The sequence below is a fragment of the Corvus hawaiiensis genome, chromosome 18 (assembly GCF_020740725.1).
Source record: "Corvus hawaiiensis isolate bCorHaw1 chromosome 18, bCorHaw1.pri.cur, whole genome shotgun sequence".
Classification (NCBI taxonomy): domain Eukaryota; kingdom Metazoa; phylum Chordata; class Aves; order Passeriformes; family Corvidae; genus Corvus; species Corvus hawaiiensis.
Window position 1 is genome coordinate 11,607,553 of NC_063230.1, and position 21,999 is coordinate 11,629,551.

The window sequence follows — 21,999 nt, forward strand, 5'->3', positions numbered from 1 at the left end:
TCTGGGGTCAGAAGGGTGAGGGGAAGCACTCCCTGCTCCCTGGAAAAGCACAGGGCCAGCAGGAACAAAGGCAGATCCATTTCTCACCACCCAGTGTCCCCCAGTCCTGCCCCACGTCCCAGCAGGGCTCCCACTTCAGCCAAGCCCAGACCCTGCAAGGATCATCATCCCAAAGGAACCTTTCCAGTGTCACTGAGGACAGAAGGACGCATCCCTCCCTTCCCTAACTGCCCAGTCCGACCCCACAGCTACTGGGAGCACTGGGCAGGTGCTGCTGCCATCTGATGGAAAGTTGGGCTTAAAAAAGGCAATTTTGGGTTATGTTGCCACAACTTCCATGGCATTTATCCAGCCTCTCCTGTCATCCTTTCATCTCAAAGCCTCATTCAAGTGCTTATTCCCATGGATAAGGGAGGGGGGATGGGGGGCTAGGGGGTGGCAGAATAATGGAATCATGGAATCTTTAAGGCTGGAAAGGCCCTCTAAGACCATCAAATCCAAAAATTAACCCAGCACCACTGCATTCACCACTAACCACATGCCCAGGTGCTGCATCCACACCTTCTGGACACTTCCAGGGAAAAGCAGGGTGGCAGGAGAATTGTGCTGCCATTCCCTCTTGCTCCTTCCTCCCTTCTGTCCTACAGGGATTTGGGAACCAAACAAAAGCAGCCAGGAACTTCTGAGTTTAGTAAAATCATTTATATACAGGATGGGTAATATTTACAATGTAATACTGATCCAAAAGGAACTAACAGGGAACACTGAGAAGGAGAAATGAGAACATTTTAACACACAGGAGTTAAACATGGGGACAGACTCTGGTTTCCAAAAGAAAATCCAAAAGTAATGACAGCAAAACTTTGACGTTGCTATTTCCAATCAAAAGCTCTTTCACTAATCAGGTTCTCCTAACTTTTAGTAAATATATAGAAAAGCTTCAAATAATCAAGTCACAGGAGAAGTCAGATAATACAGAAAATTTTGAAAAGGTCAAATGATTTCAGAGATTTTTCTTCACTTAAATAGAATTCTAAAAAAAACCCAAAACCCACCAACCTCCAGAACTTTCCCACATCTTTTTAGTGTTTGTACAAAGAAAGTCTTCTTTGATCCCACACTTCCAGCTCAAGATATTTACAATATTCACAGTCTGCTATAAAGGATCAGTAGCTTTATTACCAAGTCAAACCTCAGAGAATCAAGACAAGGTGTCCTGCACTTGCTTCAACTGAAAAATAACAAAACACAGGAAGGAGAAAGCCAAATGCTACTTGAAAATACATAAATGGATCCATTAAAGTTATTGAGCTTTGAAATGTAAACCAGAACTTTTCCAAGAGTAAAAAAATCAATTTTCTCATAAAAACAAAACCATTTGACCTTGAGTCTTCAAATTGTGTTTTCTTAATCTGTCCCTCCTCCCTCTGCTTCAGATCAGGCCCCTTCGTATTTATCACAGACAAGAAAATGTAGAGTAAATCCATCAAAAGCAGTTCCTTATGGCAAAAGCCCTTGGAAATTCGTACAAATGTTCCCACCTCAGGATCAGCAGCACTTAAGGGATGAAGAAAAGGAGGGATCCTCTAACACACATCAGATCCCACCTTCCCTTCTGACTGCACCTCCAATCTGATCCATTTTCCTGCCTACAAATTCTGGCTCCCAAAAAACTGCCTGAGGGTTTTCCTCCTGGGAGGGCAGAGTCACAAAGTGCGTTTTGAGGGGATTTTTTTGCTCTGCCATTCAAACAAAGGTGATTTCCTTGTTTCTGTCTCTATTTGCCACACTTGAAAGTTTCAGTTTCCCAGAAAAAACATGGATTTCAAGTTCAAAATGAAACCATTTCAAGACATGACCTAGAATTAGAATAAGGACAGAAATGCACGTAAGAGGGCTTGGTGGTACAGCCAAGAAATGACAAAAACTCTCAATTTTTGCCAATTCTCTTCAGTTTTCATCAACAGGTCAGTGCACAAATATTCCAGCTAGTGTCAGAGGTACAATTCCAGCTCACACAAACACTCCTTGCTCCCATCAGAGGATGGATAAGCAGGGACTGTTCTTACCCTGCAATAAATCAGGCATTGGAAAACTGTCCACAGGATTAAGGAAAGCTGACAAAAGAGAACAGGAAACAAAGCATCTCCTTCACGTAGAAAAAACAAGTCACCTTTAGAAAATCGTATAGAAAGAGTCAGACACTGCTTTGCCATCCAGCTAAAGCTGCAAGGAAGTTTTGGTATAGAAAAGAGAGAAAAAAAAGAACAAGGCTGGACTTCCGTAAGAGAGAACTGGGAGATTCATGGCTCAGGTTTGTCAATGTAAACCCAAAAATGGATGAGCTGTGAAAGACAACAACGTTCAGGAGTGGTCACTGATGGCCCTGGGTTGGCACTTCAGTCTGCAGACCAAACTCACCCGATGTCTGCACGGGTTTGGTACCAAAATAGCTCTATAAAAAGCCTCCGCCCGGTCTCGAAAGAAAGAGAAGCAGAAAAGGTAGAAAACTAGAACTATGTACAGATTCTTCCCATTGGTTTGCTTTATCAGGATTAAAAAAAGCAGCTTTTGGAGCCAATGTTCCAGACTAGAGTAAGAACCTGCCCTGGGGAGGCAGCAAAGGATGTGTGGCAAGGAGCAGCCCTGCAGTTGTGGCTCCCCCAAGAAGGAGCTTGAAGGCATCAGAGAGGGGAATTTGGGCTCCAGAGACAGATCCCAAGGGTTCCCCAGAGCACTGGGAGCCTGCCCAGGAGCAGCTCTGCCAAACAAGAGGACAGGTCTGAACCCAAGCCTTGGATCTTCTAGGAAGGAAAGAATGGGAATACAGGGGTGGATCCCACACAAACAAACCCCAGGCTGGTCTCGGCCCATAGAAGATCCCACCATGGAAATTAAAATAACTTGTGCATAAGAACTTGAACATTCTTCTCTTCTGTTGTTGGACAAGGTGAGAAAAAGAAGAGTTTTGTGCTGAATGGCTGATTCAGCCTTAAAAAAGCTCTGAGGAAGATGAGGAGGAAGAAAGAGAGGGGGTTAAGCCTTACAGAAGGTCTGAGGGAGATGGGGAAGATGACAAAAAAAAAAAGAAAAAAAAAAAAAAGAGAGTCACTGCTCAGAACTGAAAATTCCAGCAAGCACATGGCCTCAGGTGCCTGGGCAAGGCAGCAAGCCAAACTGAAGGGTATTGAATTGATTTTTCTCTACCTAAAGACCTGGAATTTAGATGCCAAGGGGAGCTGTGAATTTGGATTTCACAGCACTTGCTTCAAGTACTCACTGAGCAGGGGCTTGAGAAACTGTGGCTCTCCTTCGCATACAGTCACTGCAGGGGCTGGATGTGGCAGGTGAAAGGCAGCTTCTGCAACTGGTTATTAAGAAAAAGAATGGTTTTTAACAATAAAATCCACCCCATTTAGGGGGCTCATGATTAACAGTACATAAGTGATCATATATACCTCAAGGAACTGAGTTTTAAAAAAATATTACAGTACCAATGATTTTTTTTTTTGTATCTACAACTATACAGCATTTTCAAGCAGTATGGAAATTTAATGAAATAATTATGATTTATTAATTTACATAAAAATACTTTTTACAGTTAAAGAATAAATCTTAAATGGTAAAAAAAATAAGATTAAGAAGCTCCAGCTATTGAGAGTCGTGGGAGTTTGTCTGCTCTTCAATCACTTGTTTGACAATTTCTGCCAGTTTTAGTCGATCCACTTTGTCTGTGAATCCTCTGCCTGGAAGGGAAAAAACAGGGAATCAGCTGGAGCTAGACACAAGGAGGAAAGCAATCCTGGCTGGAATTAAACAATGCCTCACACAGCCTTAGGGCAACATCAGCACAGGATCCAAAAGGAATTATGGTCCATAGTTCTGTTGGAAAAATTGAGCACTTAAAAACCTAAATTAAAGCCAAGCAAATAGAACAGGAGAAGAAGCAGGACCAAGCCCTTGTGAAGCTTCCTGATGCCCCTGGACCCTTCTATCCATCAGCACCTGCTCCTGGGGGCTGACACCTCTGCCAGCCTCTTTTGTCCAGGAGCCACCTGAGCATTCCCAAGGTGACTGTCCCGGTTTAATTGTGCTTCCCACCCAAGCTGAGCTGAAGAGCTGCTGTGCTGACAGGGAGAAGCAGCCTCCAGCAGAAAGAGGGAATAAACAGCTGGATGGAAAGCAGCTCAACACAGCTGAAGAGATTCCTAAAAGGATCAGAGAATCCTGGAATGGTTGGAAAGGACTTTAAAGGTTATCTGAGTCCACTCCCTGGGCAGGGACACCTTCCACTACTGCAGGTTGCTCCAAGCCCAGTCCAACCCCTCCTTGGAGACTTCCAGGAATGGGGAAGCCACAGCTTCTCTGGGCAACCTGTCCAGGGCCTCCCCACCCTCCCAGGGAAGGGTTTCTTCCATATATCCCATCTATCCCTGCCCTCTGGCAGTTTAAAATTGCTCCTTTTCTATCATGATCCATTTGTGCTGTCGTGTTCCTGCTGCCTCTGAAAACTCAGCCCTGACCCTCAAACAGAAATTTCAAAGCAGCACTTCCACCCTCATTTTGGGAACACCAGTTCTGGGAGAAGGGCTGAAACAGTGTCAAAACCTAAATCAGCCCAAATCCAATCAATTTGGGGTTATTTCCATAGCAGGAGGTCTGTGCTTCCCCCGTTTCCACATTCCCTGTGGGAGAGCAGGAATTCTCACCATTCCAGCTGAAGCTCTGCAGGGTGTCTCGCAGCAACTTGCACTCCCTGTTGTATTTCCAGGCCTCCTGCATCACTTCATTCAGCTTCTCATCTTCATTCTCTCCTGTTTGGGACAACAAATGGACACGGAAGGTTTGGCCTCGTGCCTCACTCATGGATCAGCAAACTGGGCAGTTACTCCTGCTCATCCCAGATAAACCAGGAAATGGGCTTTAAACCAAATATTCCTGTTTGAAAGTTCTTTTAACAGCTCTGCACGTCACTAAAATTCCACATGAACCCAAATCCCAGCCCAGAGGCTGCCCAGGAGTTTTGTTTTTCCTTCCTCACCACTGACACAGACAGACCCAAAGTCGGTGTCTTGCACATTTAGGAATAAAACGTTCTTAAAAGTGGCAACCTTTACCAGCCTGTGGTAGAATGCACTGAGCAATCACATCTCTCAGCTTCTCCAGAGCCACGTTGGAATCGTTGCTTCCATTCTCAGGGTCATGGATGTAAACACCATCCTTTGGCTTGGTGCTGCAGAAGAACAAGGGGGAAATAATTAGAATTTGGGCGCAGCTCAAGCTCATTACTTGTTGTGTAACTGCTCCAGTATAACACAGCTCCTTCCCTCTCTGGGAAACTGGGAGACAGGTTCAGCGTTAATTACAATTATTGTCCTATATTATGAGACCATTTGAGGTATGAAGAAAAAGAAATATTCCTTTAAATTATTTCAAATAAGGGTAATCCTAAAATGCATGAGGCTATTTTTCAGATTAACTCAAGCAAAGAGAGAGAGAGAGAGAGAGAGAGATATTACCTGACTTTTTCAGTAAATAAATGTCAGGATGAGAAAAAAGATCTTGGAATTCTTTGTCCCAGTTTGCCTTATCTTACACGTGACCCACCATCCCATTTAATACAGGAACAGTATCCAACCTCCTTCCAACCCTCACTGCCACATCTTGGCAGACAAACCACACCGTGCCACTATTACTTGACTGAGTAACACCAGGAGTGTGTTAAACCATCAAAACTGTGCCATTCCCAAAGCCATCTTCCAGCCATCCCAGCTGGCTCCACATTGTCCTTTCAAACCCAGCTTTGGAGTTACCCCAGGAGTTTCCGCTTGCGCAGGATCGGGTTGTTCACGGAGTGAAGGGGTTTCAGGCTCACTTTGAGGTCTTGGATTCTCATGTTTGCAAGTTGTTCTGCGTGAGCCTGTTGGATCCCTGCCACCATGGCCTGGAAAGACAAAAGGGGCACTTGGGTTTGCCATGGGTGAAAAAAAGAGGCACCAAAATCTGATTTATTTTGGAGATGTGTAAGAAAATCAGGTTTGCATGAAGCAAGGCATGGTTACAACTAAAATCAGTGACAAAATATCCCTAGGGGAAATAGGACAAAGGATCATCTCATGTTCACAAGATTGACTGAACTCCTCTTTGAGCAGAAGTTAAAGGAAACAAGGACTATTTGTTTAATTAGTGAGGTCATTGCTGCAGTGAGGAGAAAACATGGCAAAAAAGAGGAAAGACCTATGGAAGCTTCCTCAGGCTCTGCTCTCTACCATCAGCACGTGGCTGCTCGTTACCACCAATCTGGAAGCATCTCCTTCAAGCCCAAAGTTCACATTTTATTTCCATTTTCATTCTTAGTTCCATTTTCTCCCCAAGATCTCAGGCTCTCCTAACGCAGAAGAGAAGCTCCTTATCTGCATAACCCCAGAAAGCCCTCCACCCATCCCAGAGCTCTCCTGCTCCTGTGCAATATTCCTGATAAAAGAACTGCTGGTCAGACCTTGTCCATCATCAGCTGGGCAGAGGGCAGGATGTTATCCAGGGCCTCCGTGGAATTGAGCCAGGGATGGTCCAACACCCCCTCAATGGTCAGGCGTTCCTCAGGTTTGACCTTCAGCAGCCTGGAGAGGAAGGAATAAATCCCTACTGAGGGGTTTGTTGATTTACAGAGCATTCAAGCATTTTAAAGGCCAAAAAAGAAACTCCTCCAAGAGCTCAAACTGCCCCAAAATCAGCCCCAAATCTGTCGCAGCTCCCTGACCTTGCTGTGGTTTAATGCTGTCCCAGCTGAGCCAGGGCAATCCAGCACTCAGGGCAAAGGAAGGTGCTAAAGGCATTCCTGTGCTGCTGAATTCCACAGCCACTGCTCCCAGGTGGGAAATCACGTTCCAGAGGAACTGGAAATGATCCAGACCGGTGTTCTCTGGAAATGCACTCCCAGAGCTCATCCCCAGAACAGGTTACACTCATTCCAAGGACTCTGGGCATGGAAACTGTGCAGGATTCACTGCTCCCACCATGCCACTCCTCAGCTTTTCTCCCCCACAACAAATCCTCAAGTAACGAACACTTTGGTTCCAGCTCCTCAAAATAAAAAGCAACTTTATGCTGAGATTGCTGAAAACTCCATGAAATCAATTTTCTCTAGCATGAAACCCTGGAAAGAGGATTTGCAGATTAATTTGTGTGCTCATGACGGGTACAACTAAATAAAAAAGCAAAATTTCCCACAGAGTGCTGACAAGTCATCCCAAAGTCTGAATGAGAACAGGAATGACTCCATGAGCTTGTCACACTTCCTTAGACAACTCCAAATCAGCTTCTTGGCTGCAGAGCACAATTGTTTAATGTACCAAGAAAGTGGAAATAACTTGTGCAAAATGTCAGCAGCACCACAGGGGAGTTCAGAAATCCCACTTGCTGCCAACCAGGTTAAGTTCTCTTTCGATACCAGACACGAGCATTCCTTTTCCATGCACTTTCCAAATCCTAACCCATTATCAAACCCTCATGAGGTCAGAAATGAGCTCGACACACTTGAGAGGCAGCAGCTGCCTGAATGCCAAACGTGACCTCCAGAAGCCAGAAGAAGAGCTGCCTACATCCATAGAATGTAAATTTAGCTGGAATTAGATTAAATCTGAACGTATTCCTGCACCCTAAACACAGCTTCAGACTCCCTGGTTGGGAAAAAAAGCAGGAAAGGGAATCCTGATAACATTAGAAGGAGAATGAAATGAACTGGATCCATGTGACAATACCCTGAGAGCTGAGTTTTATGGGAATTTTAGAAGACAATAAAACCTTTTGCCTGTGGAGTTTCTGTGTGAGAATAAAGAGCTGACCTTGCTATAAAGGAAAGTTAATTTGGTGAAAGGCTGGGCTCTAAAAAGTCTCAGCACCCTCTCCAAACAATGTGAAATCCTTGGAGAATTTACAGTACATCTGAGGAGCCAGTGACACTTTTAAATTACTTTCCCAACTGATTTTTTTCCTATTTATGTTGCTTTTATTCTCTCTGTTCCTCTGGTGATGCAAAGGCAGTAAGTCCCTGTCACTTTTTCAAAAATAAGTGAGGTCAAGCCCTAATCAGTGCCACATTCTTGCTCCCAAACACACCAAGTCTTTGAAACACTCCCAGCTGAGGGATGTGCCCTGCATGGAAAACAGACTCCATTAGCATTTGGAATAAAACATCCATGCAAAACCTTATCTTGGAGTCTGGCACCTCATGACAGATCTTAACCTCCCTCTCCATCCTCTTGCCTGACTCTTTTTAGGCTGTGTATGATGTGCACAGGGCTTTAGGGGACAGATTTACCATATCCCATTAAAGCCACTTGATTTTCACAGGAATTTAAACATTATCCCAGGAAATCTGTGCCAGTTGTGTTATCCTGAAACCCTTCAGTGCTCCTGCTCCACTTAGGCTAAACACACAATTCACCCCAACAAAAGAGATGTCAAAATTAAACACTTGGGCAGGGGAAAGAAAAATATTTCCCAGACTTGGTTTATGCTGAATGTGACAGAGAATATGTCAGCTGGATGAGCTGCAGACAATCCCCTCACTGCTGGAAAAACAACCCTTAGGATAAGGCACTTCCAGGTGCTTTTCCAATTCCTTAACATTGAAACATTCCAATTCCTTAAACACAAGCACAGAGCAACAACAGGAGTTTCCTCCATGGACTCACTTTCTCACAATGTCTTTTGCCATTTCTGAGATCTGGCTCCACTCTTCCTCTGGGAATTCAAAGCTTCCTGTCATGATCTTTTTCCTCATGTCCTTGGGAATCGTCCGGCTGTGGTGCTTGGAGTAAAAAGGGGGGTATCCACACAGCATCACGTAGATAATGACCCCCAGGGACCACAGGTCACAGCTCTGCAAGCAAGGACAGGGTCACTCAGGGGAGCAGTTTGCAGCAAACAGTGGGGGAGCGATGATAAAAGCTCTGTGTGATTCCCTACGGGAACAGAACCAGCTCAGCTCCTCCTCCAGATCCACCTTCATGGATAAATCTGGCTGCTGTGAACAAGGCAGCTCCGTGCTCCAAACTGAACAATTTCCAGGTGGTTGGGAATTGTCTGGGAGCAGCCAGGGATACCTGAATCCTACTCCCCCAATCCCATAAAAGAATCCGGTTGTTTACAATGGGAGGCTGAAAACAGAACCACCATCCAACAAAGCAGCCAGCAGGGATATTAAATCAGAGCTGTCTGTGGTGACAGCCAGGGAGATGAAGGAGCCAGGAGCAGGACTGGACTGCCATGGAAGGACAGAGCACTTGGAAGCCTGTCAGGGTCTATTTTGGGGAGCCAGGCGAGTGTCAGACGCTGCTTTTGCAGAGTCACACTTGGAAACAAGGCCCTGCCTTCAGCAGCCTTTTCAGCCAGTGCCACCAGGGCTGCACAGCTCAATTCTTCACATGAAACATGAAAAGAAAATCACTCCCACCTTGTAGATCCCAAATCAAGGGACAAGAGAGAGAAGAAGAAACTCCATATTGAAAATACTACTGGCACATTCTAAAGAGTTCAGAAACAGAAGTGTCTGCTACAAGCACCAACCTGCCCCTCCAGGATGGAGGAAAGGCAATCAGAGCCCTGAAGAAGGTAGGTTTGTGATGCAGACTAATTAATATTTGCTTTAACTCTCTCTATGAGGCTACTAAATGCTAACACTGCATACCAAATACCTGCTCAGGCACGTGGTGGAATAAACAACCATCCCTAAAGCTGGAATCAGGGAGATCCTTACACTGGGATCACAAACCAGGTAATTTGAATTAAAGTTGACACTCCCAGAACATTCAGTGGTTCAAGCACTGCTCAGCCAGCAGAAGACAGCGATGATAATACAGAGGAGAATGTCTTGGAATGCCCAAAAAAGATTATGACCTTTCAGGGCATTTCCTGCCATGATTTTGCCAAGATTCCAGCAGCTACACAATAAATTCTTGGTTGTTTTCCAGAAGATCCAGGTACAGAGCAGTTTCTGGCACAGCTGCCTGAACAAGGAATGCTCTGCACATCCAGAAACTCTGACAGCAGGAAAGAGATTCCCTTTGAACAGAGGTGAGACAACTTCCCTCATGGCCTCACTCCAGCAGAGTCATTCTACTCTCTCCAAAATCTTGTCCAGATTTAGTGCTCCTTAAGAGCATTTGTGTGTTTTTCCTTTAATTAGAGGATCATTAATGAGGTCTGGATTAAGTGTGCATTTCATTATTTGCTCTATCAGAAGCACCAACGGGGTGGGGAAGACTTTTAAAGCTGTTGTTTCCCAGCTCACCTTGTTGTAAGTGTAAGGAGTTGGAGAGGTGGGGATAATACCAGACTTTTCTTTCTGATGTCTTCTTTGTGCCTCCAATACCTGGTGAGAGGGAAAAATAAAAAAAAAACAAAGAAAAATCCATCTCATCAACAGGCACCACAACCAGCAAAGCCTATGCCAAAGATTCCTGAGGCTTTTCCATTCAGGAAACTTATTCCAGCTACTGAAGACTCTACCAAACTCCAATTTTTCCCCCAAAGAAAGACTGGAGCTTTCTACATGGGGAAAATACTAAAATATTTTGCTGCTTTGACTGAAGTCTCCAGTTCTGCCTGAATTAAAGCAACTGCTCACAACCTCCAACCCCTCCATGCTTGGAGCTAGAAGCTAAAGTGTCTTTGGAGGGTAACCCAAGCTCCTTTTTGCCTCTCCCAGGAACAAATCCCATCAAATCCATCCCTTGCTGATCCAGTCTGTGGCTTTGGGTTACAAGGAGCCCCAGCAGGCTCCAGCTGAGAAGGCATTTTCAGAGCATGCTCTGATCTCTGAATTGCCCTTCCCAGTGATTAAAGGCTGCCCAGCACTGCAATTAAATCTCCATCTGCAGCTGCTTTTCATTTTCTCCAGGACTCCAACACAAAGGACAGAAGAGAGGGGAGGAAAGCAGCACTACAAAGAGCAGCCTGTCTGTAATTAGAGGTTGTGTTTAATGACAAGGGGCCAGGCCAAGGCACCCAGGTACCAACTCTCTGCCAGTGCCCTTTGGGAGCAGTCACCTTTTCAGAGCCTTTTTGTTCCAGCAAAGTCCTTTTTAATGGAATCCTGAATTAGCTGAGCTGGAAGAGGGATGGCAAAGCAGGGATTTCTCCAAAGCAGCTACTTTAATACAGCTAAAGGCCAACTGTCACCATCAGTGCTGAGCAGAGACTGGGGAATTTGACTTATGAACAGATCCCCGTGGCACTCCAGCTCCAGAGGTGGCTCATATCCAATTCCTCAAGATTCCTGCACCCAGAGCCCTTCCCAGGACAGCAAAGGGTGTTAAAATGATGTGGATGTGGAGGCTCAGGCATTAAATGATCCCCCTTGAGCCCAGAGCTGGAACTGGTTGTTACCTGAGGTGCTACGTAATAGGGAGTGAACTGGGGTGTCATCAAGTCACCTTGGTCTACTTTGGCAAACCCAAAGTCACACAATTTAACAGGTGCATCCTAAAACAAGGAGAAGAGGCTTTATTAGACAAAGCTCATTAAATCAGTTTTTCTAACCCATAATTCTCCCCCCCCCATCCTCATCTCACCTTTTCCAAACATCCACCTCATTGTATTTACACCCTCACACTCCACCAAGGCAGCTGAAAGGTCACAAACTGACCTTTCAAAATAGAGGTTTTGCTTTTCTGGGTGCTCTGGGCCAGGAACAGCCCCCGCCCCTCAGGGATTGGGAAAGCACTGAGCCCCTTGTAGGGGGGTCACTGCACATCCAGGCTGGTTGTGAGACAAAGAATTGTTTGGATCTATCAAAGCACTTCTAGGTAGAGGGTTAGAACATCCTGATGAGGGGGCAGAGAAGATTTTGTCCTCAGCAAAGCTGGATCTATGTTCAGGTGGAGAACCTGACTCCTATTTAACAGCAGCAGCAAGGACTCACTGCCCTCCAAGGAGATCAGGGGATGGAAAAGCACCAAGTCCATCAAGGTGGTTAAATTTTGTCACCAAAACATTCATGTCATTTTGCCACTATTCTGAGAGTCACCCTTGAGCCATTTTACAGAATTCAGCAGCAAAAGAATTCCAGATGTTCATCTTACCAGAGAGTTATCCTTGAAGAGGAGATTCTCAGGCTTGAGGTCTCTGTGTGCAATGTTTAGTGAGTGGCAGTGCTGCAAAGCCAAAGCTATCTGGAAAAGGGCACAATAAATCAGCTACAACCACTGACCTCCTCCTGCAGCCTGGACATTTATTTCAGCTTTACAAAGGACATTTCCAACACAGCTCAGACCCCAAACATTTCCACTCCACTTGGGTGGAGTTCTGAGTTAGGACAAGCCTGGCCCTGCTGGGCAGTGGTGCAGTGAAGTGACAACTGGGACATGAATCCCACCAAGAGTTTCGGTTCAGTTTGCACTCGAAGCAAACAGAAAACAAAAGCCAGGTTGGCCTGGGCTTCCCAATCACCTCAGTTTGAGAAGTCAAGGCATTAAGAGGCCCCCAAAGTGAAGCAGGGGGTGCCAGTGCCCCTTCCCTGCTGTGCCAGGGCTCCAGGGTGCTGCCCTGGCCCAGCAATTCCACCCTGCCGGACACTCAGCAGCGAGTTCTTGCTTCAGTACTCCAGGGAATAATTCACTGCTCTTGTTCCTGCCTGGAGATCCAACACTCAGGCAGTTTTATTCTCTAATTTCTGATGGTACTGCCTGCACTTGAATCATGCTGTGGATATCCCACAGAAATGCATCCCTTGATTCTTTCAAGGATGCTTCAGGAACCTGCAATCCAGGCAGGAAAGCTCCAGGGACTGCACGATTCCAAGTGCAATTCATTTAAAGAAAAGCCAAGTATAAACATTTAAACAGCATTCCTGAGACAGAAGTGAGGCACAGCCACACAACCCTTATTTGGAAGTATCCCTACTGGATTCTGGAGGATCCTACCCAAATTTAGAGTCCTTAAAAAACTCCAAATTACTGTCACAAGAGAACTTCACTGCTAATTTAGCTCAGCAATAAATACAAACACATTGCCAGAGAAAATGAGTGCTGTGGCAAGTTTTAACCATTCCTGGGTACAAGACAATGATGAAGAACCACCAGATAAAAGAATTTTATAAAGACTTTCACATTTCAAACATCATTTCTATAAACATTAAAGCAAAGAGTTACTTAAGACATGAAGAACCCAAGTGTAGACACAAAATTCAAATCAAAGTCTTGATTTCTGGTAAAGTTTTACAAGATTTTCCCACCATGTCAGAATCAAACAGCCCAAAGGATGTCAAACAAGCTGTCAAGAATAATTCTGTACTTCCACCTCATTTCTTTGTTGGATGAGACCAAAAAGTACCAGCACAATTAGCATTTCATTAGAAACAAGTCAAAGCACAAAAGTAACATGAAATATTTTGCCCCAGGTTCAAACATTCTCTCTCCAGCTGAGGGGAACTGGGGATGCCAGCACTGAAATCCACAGAGATCCTTCTGTGAGTCCCACCAGGCACTGCCAAGGAACAAAGAGCCTGATGGACACCAAAACCCCCTGCAGAAACCACCGTGGAAGTTATAAAGTACAGCACTCAGGAGTGAGCTGGGAGAGAAATGGTGAAGGAAAAACAACATTGGAACAAACAGACACAAAATCAGAACAAACAGAAACACTCCTTGTTATCTTCCAGGAATTCCATAAGCCCAAGCCCAGAACCCAGCCTGAAAACCCCTGGAGAGAAATGCCAAGGGTGTCACGGAGATTCCGGAGCTCGGGAGTCCTGCTGGAGGCAACACTTTTAGGACAAGAGGAATGACAAAGTTCTCTTGGAAATGTTCTCTGGACACAGGTGAGGAAAAGTGTGGTTAAGCACAGCAGCCCTAGAGAACAAGCCCACACCTTCAATCCTTTATTCCTAGTAAAGCTTTGGCATTGTCAGTTATAACAAAGCAGGCAATGATCATCGGATCAGAACTGAGGATTCTTTTATTTCATCCTTTTTTCCCACCCTTCCAGCCCCAGGAATTGTCCCTACTTTAGCCAGAGCATGATGGATTTGCTGGGACAGGGGGTGACTTGCCTGCTTTGTTACTTGGCTCGCTTGCTTCTCAGTAAAGTGCCGGTGCTGGCTGATTCTGTGGAAGAGCTCTCCCCCTTCCATCATCTCCATTACAATTAGGAGCCGAGCCCTGTTCAAAAGCATTTCATGTTGTTACATTAAAAATCAGCAAAAAGAACAGAATTGCTAAGCTAAGAATGCATATTTCACACAAACACTGCTTTCTCTATGCTGCCTGGGGCTATTTTGGTGCTCTCCTTTTGCCTTCAAGCCTAAAATCCGCAGGATTTTCTGGCTCCCAGTGATTGGCAGCCAGGAATCTCCAGTTTGCTCCTCCTGATGGGCTCCCACATCCAGCTGGAACAAACTTGACATGGATACATCCAGCTCCACCCAGCATGGACCTGGAAGCTGTGTGGACACTCCAAGGGATAACTCTGCCCTCAAGGATAACACAGCACGTGGATGCTTTGGAGTGTGGATCTCCATTATTTTAATTTCCAGCTTTATTGCCATAATTATGAAGGGTAACAAATAGGAAGGTGGAGATCAGGGCCAGATCCTCAAGGAATTAACTCCCAAGTTCCCACCACACAGCAAAATCAGCTACACCAGAGCCTAATACAGGTCTCAGCTCTTTCATTCTCTCAGCTCTGATGATTTTCTCCACTAAGATCCCATCAGAAGACAATATTTTTATCCTAAGTGATAATAATGCACGAAAAATCACTCTGCTCCATGTTTTCCTGTGTTCATTTTAAGCAGGACAATGCATTGAGAGTTTTCAGTGCTGAATTTCATATTTTTTTAGAAACAATTCTTTCACACAATGCAGACTGAATCAATGGAAAACCTAAAAAAATGGAGATGCATTCAAAACAGGGAGTGAAGGAGGCAAAATAATTTAAATACACAAAAGTCAGGGGGGGGAAAAAAAGCAAGAGCTGCTTGGTCTGCAGGATAATTATTATATCTGGGACCCCTTTTAAATAATAATTCTGTGATTAAAACCAAAACAAAAAAAAGCAAACTCCACTATACCTTGGGCTAAACATGGAAAGCAAGCGGTGGGAATGAATCACCCTATGTAATCTTACCTGGGGCTGGATTCATGTGGGAACTGCACACTGTTAGCATAAACTTCAATTATTTGAACAATATTGGGATGTGTTGCACACATCATGTGCAGACGTACCTTGAAGAGAAGGGAAGAGCTGTTACTGCACACAGGGACAGGCACCTGAGCCCTGCTGAGCACTGCCACTGCTCATTTTGGGATAAAAACATCCCAGGCTGGCCCCCAAATTTGTTACAGACCACGGAATCACACGCAGAGCTCCAGGGAAAGCTCAATCTTTGAGTTCTTTATATGAATTTAAAGACAGAACCAGCTCTAAAGTAGCAACGTAGATGCGATTGGAACTGAAAATTAATGAATAAACCCTAAAATTCCATAATTTGGCTTCTTTTGTGGCTCAGTCCTTCAGCACCCACAACACCTGAACACCACCTCCCATCCCAACATTGTGGAACAGGGCACTTCAGGAACTCTCCTCACTTTAAAGCTCCCTGGGCTGCTCAATCAAGCCAAGCTTTTTGTGCACAGATTATTTTTAGGAGAATTTTAAAGGAGAATTTGCTCAGTAACAAGAAATGGAAGTTGCCTAAACCTTGAGGACAATTAATCCTTCCTTAAAATTCCTGACAGCTTGGAGGAGTGCCCATCATTCCACAGGCTGACAGCTTGGCACCTCAGGAACTCCCAACCAGTGTCAGGAGCTGCTTTAGCTCCTGGAACACGGATAAATCCATTTCCAGAGCAGCTTGAAGCATTCTTGGAGCAGTGACATCCCAGAGTGAGATGTATGGAAACAAAATTCCCTCTCAAACTGGTTCTGTTCCATCACATGGCACGCAGGGAGAAGAACAGCTTTAAAACACAGCTCAATTAATTACAAATAAATCTCTGCAAGCACAACCAGCACATGGGGGTTTGGTGGTGGGGTTTTATTTTTAAAACATCCCAACAATTGAAGAGTTTTTGGAGAGAAAAGCAGGAACTATACCTCATTTCGAGCTTTTGGACGATCGAGGAGGATTTTCAGTGCAAAGCGTTCTTGGGAGGATTTTTTCATGCAGACTCTGGTATTACAGCAACAAAATCATTCAGTCAGCAAGGATGTTAAAAACAGACACCTGAAGCAATTGCTTTGTGGCTCTCAGTTTGCTCTCCACGTGGGAATTCTCAGGAATGCCCCCAATCTGGGATACACAGGGCACAGCCCAGCTCTCACTCTAAATTCAGCCTCAAAGAGAGATTTGGGATGGAAATAACCCCAAAGCACACCTCAACAGCCCCAGTGATGTTGGAATAAATAAAGTGTTTGGAATAGATAAAGTGCTTTGGGAAGGAAATCCTCGTTTTGGTGTAATTTTTTCTTTTTCCCCCCATTTAACACTGACAGTTGAGGAAAGGGCTCATGTTTGAACAGGCAGCTAAAAAGAATAAAGCACAAAATGGGAGTTTTAATGAAGACACAGCAACACAAAAAGGATGAGGAGAAACCAATGACCCACACAGGAAGATAAATGATGAGAAAGACAAAGGGAGCTCCAAGGAACAGCAGCACAGTTGTCTTCCAGCACAAATTCCCCTTCCCTGAAGGGAGAGGCCTTGTTGGAAAGGTGTTTTGCTTGCCAGGAAGTATCCAGAGGTTAGAAATCCATGAGGAGCAGGGCTGGGATGCAAAGTGGCAGTGTCTGCTTTGGGTTCATGGAAAAACAACTGGAAGAGCAGGAAAGGGGCAGTGCTGAGGCATCAGGATCCAAGCATGGGGGTGGTTCAGGAGGAATTTCTGTTGTTGTTACTCCACAACCAACTCCTGTTCCCTCCTGGCTGTGGGAACAGGCCAGGACAGGGAAGGGAGGAGAAGTTTTCCTTCCCACATTCCCCAAAAAAAGACAAAACCCCTCCTGCGTGACCCACGTGGGGCAGAGATACTTGTTGTTTATAACTTTCCACATATCCCATCATCACATTTAGTAAAATACTCACTGACTCCTCCCCAGGTCAGCGACAATCCCGGAGTGTTCCCTTACCTAACGGGCCCACTGATCCCAGCTCCCAGCTTCTGAGTCCAGTTAATGTTGTATTCCTCTAAAATGGAGGTTTCCTGTTCAGGAAAGGAGCAGCAGGAGGGAAAACACAGTCAATAAATACATAATAAATCAAATTCCTACAGCCTTCCCAAAAAAACCCCCTCAGCAGATATGGCTGGCAGGAAAGTGCCTGCTGGGGAGTTTGCTTCCCTGAGGAAAATGAAATAGAAATATAAATAAATATAAATGCTCATGTCACGATTTACCTGATTAAAATCATTCCCGTGCAGCTGGAATTTTGGAACAGGATTATTGAGAGCAGTAAATGGGATTTTGTGGTTTTAACACCCAAAGTGTAACAAGGGCATCTCTCCCTGACTCAATTCCAGCTTCCCACCTATAAATGATCAATCCCAACGAAACAAGGAGCCCATTTCAGCATTAAAATGCATTTTTTAGTCACAGAGTACAACGGAAAATGGGAGGTTTCAAACCTTTGGAACCGTCACCCTGTAAATTAAACCCTGCATGATTAATTTTAGATTTTTCTGATAATGAACCAGGCTCCTTTTGTGCAAATCCATACAAACAGGGCTGGGTTTTGTTAGGCCACAGCTTGGGTGCTCTCAGGCTTAACCATGTCCCAAGGCAGGCTGTAAATCCAGGGCTCAGTGCTTTGATTGATGCCCTGTGTGCTGGGCCTTTGTTCCTTTATTAAATTCCTGCCTCTGCTCGGGATAAATCACAGGAAAAGGAGCTGCTGCAGCACCAGCACTGGGGGAGCGTAAGGAAGCAGGTAAAAGAATTCCCAAATACACTGGAAATTCATGGAAGAGGCCACCACTGGAGGTTTTATAAAAGGTTTAGAAGAAAGGGGCAGAAAAGCTCAGGGGATCACCCACATCTGTGGTTTTCAGGAGGAGCTCAAAGAAACTTCTTATCAATGCAGCTCAGATAAATTTCATTTGTGAGGAGCCTATTAGGGAAAAGCTGGTTTAATGTGCCTGATATTCAGCTGCAGAGAACTGAAAGCAGCAGGGGTGGGATGAAAACACAGCTTTAGGAGGGCATTAACGAGCAGGGAAAATGTTCATTGTTTTAAAAGAAAAAGGCAACAATTTTATTTCCTGCACTTACTACATTTGAATCCCAACCTTCATCCCAAAGCACCTTTCCAGCTCAGAAGTTAAAAGGAATAATTCAGTGGTCAAGAAACATAAATGACACCAAATCCAGGATTTGGGAGCTCTGATGCCCACCACTGCCCAGCATCACTTCCCCCTCCCAGCTCAGGAATGGGAGCTCCAACTTCAGCAGCAGGAGTTCACATTTGGCAGGTGAAAGTTGGACTCCGCCACCTTGGGGGTCTTTTCCAACCTTAAGGATTCCATGATTCTGATCCCAAACAGCTGGAAATGCTTTAAAAGCACCAATGTATTTGAAAATATCCAAGTGTTTCAGCTGGGAAGCACAAAGGCTTTGTCTCCTGGCTTGGATTCCGTGGGTATGGAATTCCTGGGCTCAGCTCCACATCTGGGAATCCCCTGCCCCCACAGCAGCCCCTGCCCAGCTCCAAACTTCCAGGCTGGCTCAGCTGGGATTCATCTGCTGTGCCTGGGAACAGAAGAGGAGCACTTCCAAAAAAACCTACAGGGGTGCAATTCCTCACAGGAAACCTTTCTGCTCTCCCTCTGAGAGGAACCTCAAACCTCTGATCTCTCCTTACGTTAATTTTCAGTGGGAAAAGGGGATGCTGACACGAAATATACGGAATTACAGCAAAGTTTCACTCCCACTTGGAGCCAGGATCTCTCCAGCAGCGAAATTCCCTCCCACCAAGCCTCAGCCAACAGCTTGGGCACCCTCCCAAAGTGCAGAGTCAGCAGTCTGGGATGCTCAGAGCCTGGAAAAGCAGCATTCCAAGAGTTCTCCCAGCTTGGATTGCACCAGGCTGCTTTCACACACATCGGGATTGCTCAGCCCCTTCTGACTTGTTGGTCTGAAAGGTCTTTTCCAACCTTACTGATTCCACGATTCCACTGGATATTGATGGGAAAAAGGTTTGAAAGAAGGAGCTTTGGGAGTCATGGAGTAACTTGAAGGAGTGCAGGCTGCTGCTGCTGCTGCTTGGACAAACTCCATGGATCCAACAAGAGCAACGCCACATCCTGGGGAATTCCACCTCCTGCTCCTTCAACCTCCCCTCAATTCCCACACATGGATCACTGTCCTGAATCCCAGACCTTGAACCCGAGCTGAGACCAACCAAACCTGACCTAATCCAAGGATTTGAGAAGCAGAAAAATCAGCATAAAGTATGAAAGTACTAAATTATGGGGTAGATTCAGACTGTGCCCAGAATTCCAGGGATTTGCCCAGGGGGGTTTGGTTGAACCTCTCTGGATGGGGAGGAGCAGGAGCACAGAGCTGTCCCTTGATTGTCACCTACTTCCACAACTGCTTCAGCTTTTCAGCTTTAAACCCCAAGAGTTCTGATGTGGACCTTCACCTTCACATGAAATCCCACAGAAATACTTAAATCCTTTTATTCCCCCAAGCCTTCAGGATGGCTCCTTCCCTGGAGCGTGCCAAGAAAAACACAGGCAACAATTGTGACACTCGATCTCAGGGGTTAATTACAACCCCTTTAGATTTCCTTCCACTCTGGCCTTTTTCAGTGCAAACCCCACCAATTTTCAACATGGAAATGCTCAAAGCCAGGTTGGAAAAAACTTGGAACAACCTGGGCTAGTGGGAGCTGTTCCTGTCATGGCAGGGGGTGGGATGGGATGAGTTTTAAAGTCCCTCCAACCCAAACTTTTCTGGGATTAATCAACTGCACAAGGCAAAGAACCTCCAGAAAACATCGGTTTACATCCCTTTATCCCAAAAGGGAATTCCCCAGCTCCCACAGGAAACCCACCCAGCCACAGCACAAAAGGATCCTGAGCTCACACCCTGAAACCCTGGATCTGTTCAGCTCCAAACACACAAATCCCACACTCCAGAGTGGTTTTTCCACAGCAGCACCTGAACAGGAACTCTGGGAAGGCTGCCTGACATCCCAACGGTTTGCCCAGTTGCAGGGAATGAGGAAGGGGTTAGGAAACAGGGTCTGGAAACAGGGTTCTGACTGCTGGAAAATGTGGGAAAATTCTCTTTAAGAAAGGCTGTTCTTTGGGGTTTGATCTTTGTAGCTTTCAAGCCTCATCAACAAGATTTCATCTGTGAAACAGAGCAGCCAACAAGCGCTGAGTGGTGTCCAGGTGTTAGAAAACCAAACTACTTGGTGGCGGAATTGCCTCGTTAAGGTTTAGGGCTTGATGTGTTTCAGTGATCTTAGATCTTGGGGATGATTAACAAAGCTTGGGAAGAAGGCTTTGGACACAAGGACTACAGAATTTATGGGCCACAAGGACATTGGGCAGAACCCCCAAGATAAGGAAGAAACTAAAAACCCAACCCTGCATCTGGATTGAAATCAGCTCCCATTGGGTAAAAGGTAATTCCAGCAGGGACAGATCATGATCACCAACTCAGAGACAGCGAGCCAGGAAACGAGAAGGACTGAGCGTGGCACTAATGAACCCGGGAAGCGAGAGAATCATTAACCAGTAGAAGATAAAACACTAATTAACAAGAGAACTCAATAACTTGGGAGCCAATGAACACCAATTCCTTTGTTTGCTAAAATGTATAAATAGCAAAAAGTTTGGACACTCGGGGTGCTCGGCTGGCAGCATCCTCCGCCTGGCCCCCTGCGCACGGTGAACAACCTCTCCTTCCCTACCGGGCTCCGTTTGTGTTAAAAACACCCCAAAATCGGCCACACGGCCACCGTGACCCGGCGCCCCCAGCCCGGGGCTCCCCCTGCCCTCCCCGGCGGCTCCCGCCAACCTTGATCGTCTTGTCCATGTCGTGATCCTGCGACATCGTCCCGCGGGGCCGCGGAAGCCGCCGGGCACGGCGGGGCCCGGGGGCGCTGGGCCGCGTCAGGCAACGCGCAGCCCCGGAGGAGCCTTTGTGCCGCCGCCGCTCCGCCTCATGCCCGGCCGGGCGGGCCGCGGGTGCCGGACCCCGCGGCGCGGGGAGGGCGCGGGGCCCGCGCGGAGCCGCCGCTCAACCGGGAGGAGCCGCCCGGGACCCGGACATCGCCGGCACCCCGCGCCGGGCAGCCCCGCCGGCCGCCGCGCCCCGCCGCAGCCCCGCCGCCGCCGCCGCCGCGGCCCCCGTGAGAGGACGGAGCGGGACCCCCGCGCCTGCTCCGCGCCCGCCGCGAGATTTTGGGAGCCGCCGCCACGGCGCTAGAGCGGTTTGCAGGCGACTACCGGCAGCTCTAAAAGAGCGACCACACCAGTGAAGCCCCCACGGGGCTTTCGAGCCAGGCGGCGCCTTTTGATGACGTCTAAGATAATTTACCCTCGGGGCGGGGCAAAGCGCTCCGGCTCCGCCCCCTGCTGGGAGCGCGCGGGGCGGGGCGGAGTGAAGCGAAGTCTCGCGAGATCTCGGGGCGCCCGCCTGTCTGATGGACCGGATGGCTCGAACTCTCGCGAGATTTCGGGCGCCCGCCCGCCTGAGGGGCGGTGGCTGCGCTTGGGGCCGTGAGGGGGAGCGGCGAGAAGGCGCCTCAGAACCCGCTCTGTGCCCTCCTCCGGCCGGGCATGAACCGTCTTCCCCAGCAATCACACCTTGGGCGTGTCTCCCAGGGCGCACCTCCCTCACTCAGGCTCAGACGCCCCTCACACCTCCAGCCGCGCTGGGGCCAGGTACCAGCTGTAGTTTTGCCTGTAAAATTAAGACAACACAACGACAGGGGGCAGGGCAGAAAGTCAGCGAAAATCCTTAAAAATTATAGGTGCAAGGATTTG

At 46.6% G+C, this 21,999-nt stretch overlaps 1 protein-coding gene across 3 annotated transcripts; it reads right to left on the reverse strand.

Annotated features, from left to right (window-relative positions):
- Positions 1-687: 687 nt before the first annotated feature.
- MAPKAPK5 (MAPK activated protein kinase 5) lies at positions 688-21,180 on the reverse strand. 3 transcript variants are annotated; one of them, XM_048323204.1, is made up of 14 exons: positions 21,029-21,180; positions 17,132-17,205; positions 16,099-16,174; positions 15,130-15,227; positions 14,054-14,162; positions 12,087-12,176; positions 11,392-11,487; positions 10,295-10,375; positions 8,697-8,884; positions 6,500-6,620; positions 5,814-5,944; positions 5,112-5,233; positions 4,710-4,814; positions 688-3,746 (listed from the first exon to the last, which is right to left on the reverse strand). In XM_048323204.1, exons 1-14 carry the CDS (start codon positions 21,062-21,064, stop codon positions 3,652-3,654), a joined length of 1,422 nt encoding a protein of 473 aa, XP_048179161.1. In that variant the 5' UTR covers positions 21,065-21,180; the 3' UTR covers positions 688-3,651. The 3 variants fall into 3 exon arrangements, with proteins under 3 accessions (XP_048179161.1, XP_048179162.1, XP_048179163.1); XM_048323205.1 differs by having other exon boundaries at positions 5,118-5,233; positions 21,029-21,179; XM_048323206.1 differs by lacking the exons at positions 15,130-15,227; positions 17,132-17,205; positions 21,029-21,180 and having other exon boundaries at positions 16,099-16,176.
- Positions 21,181-21,999: the final 819 nt, after the last annotated feature.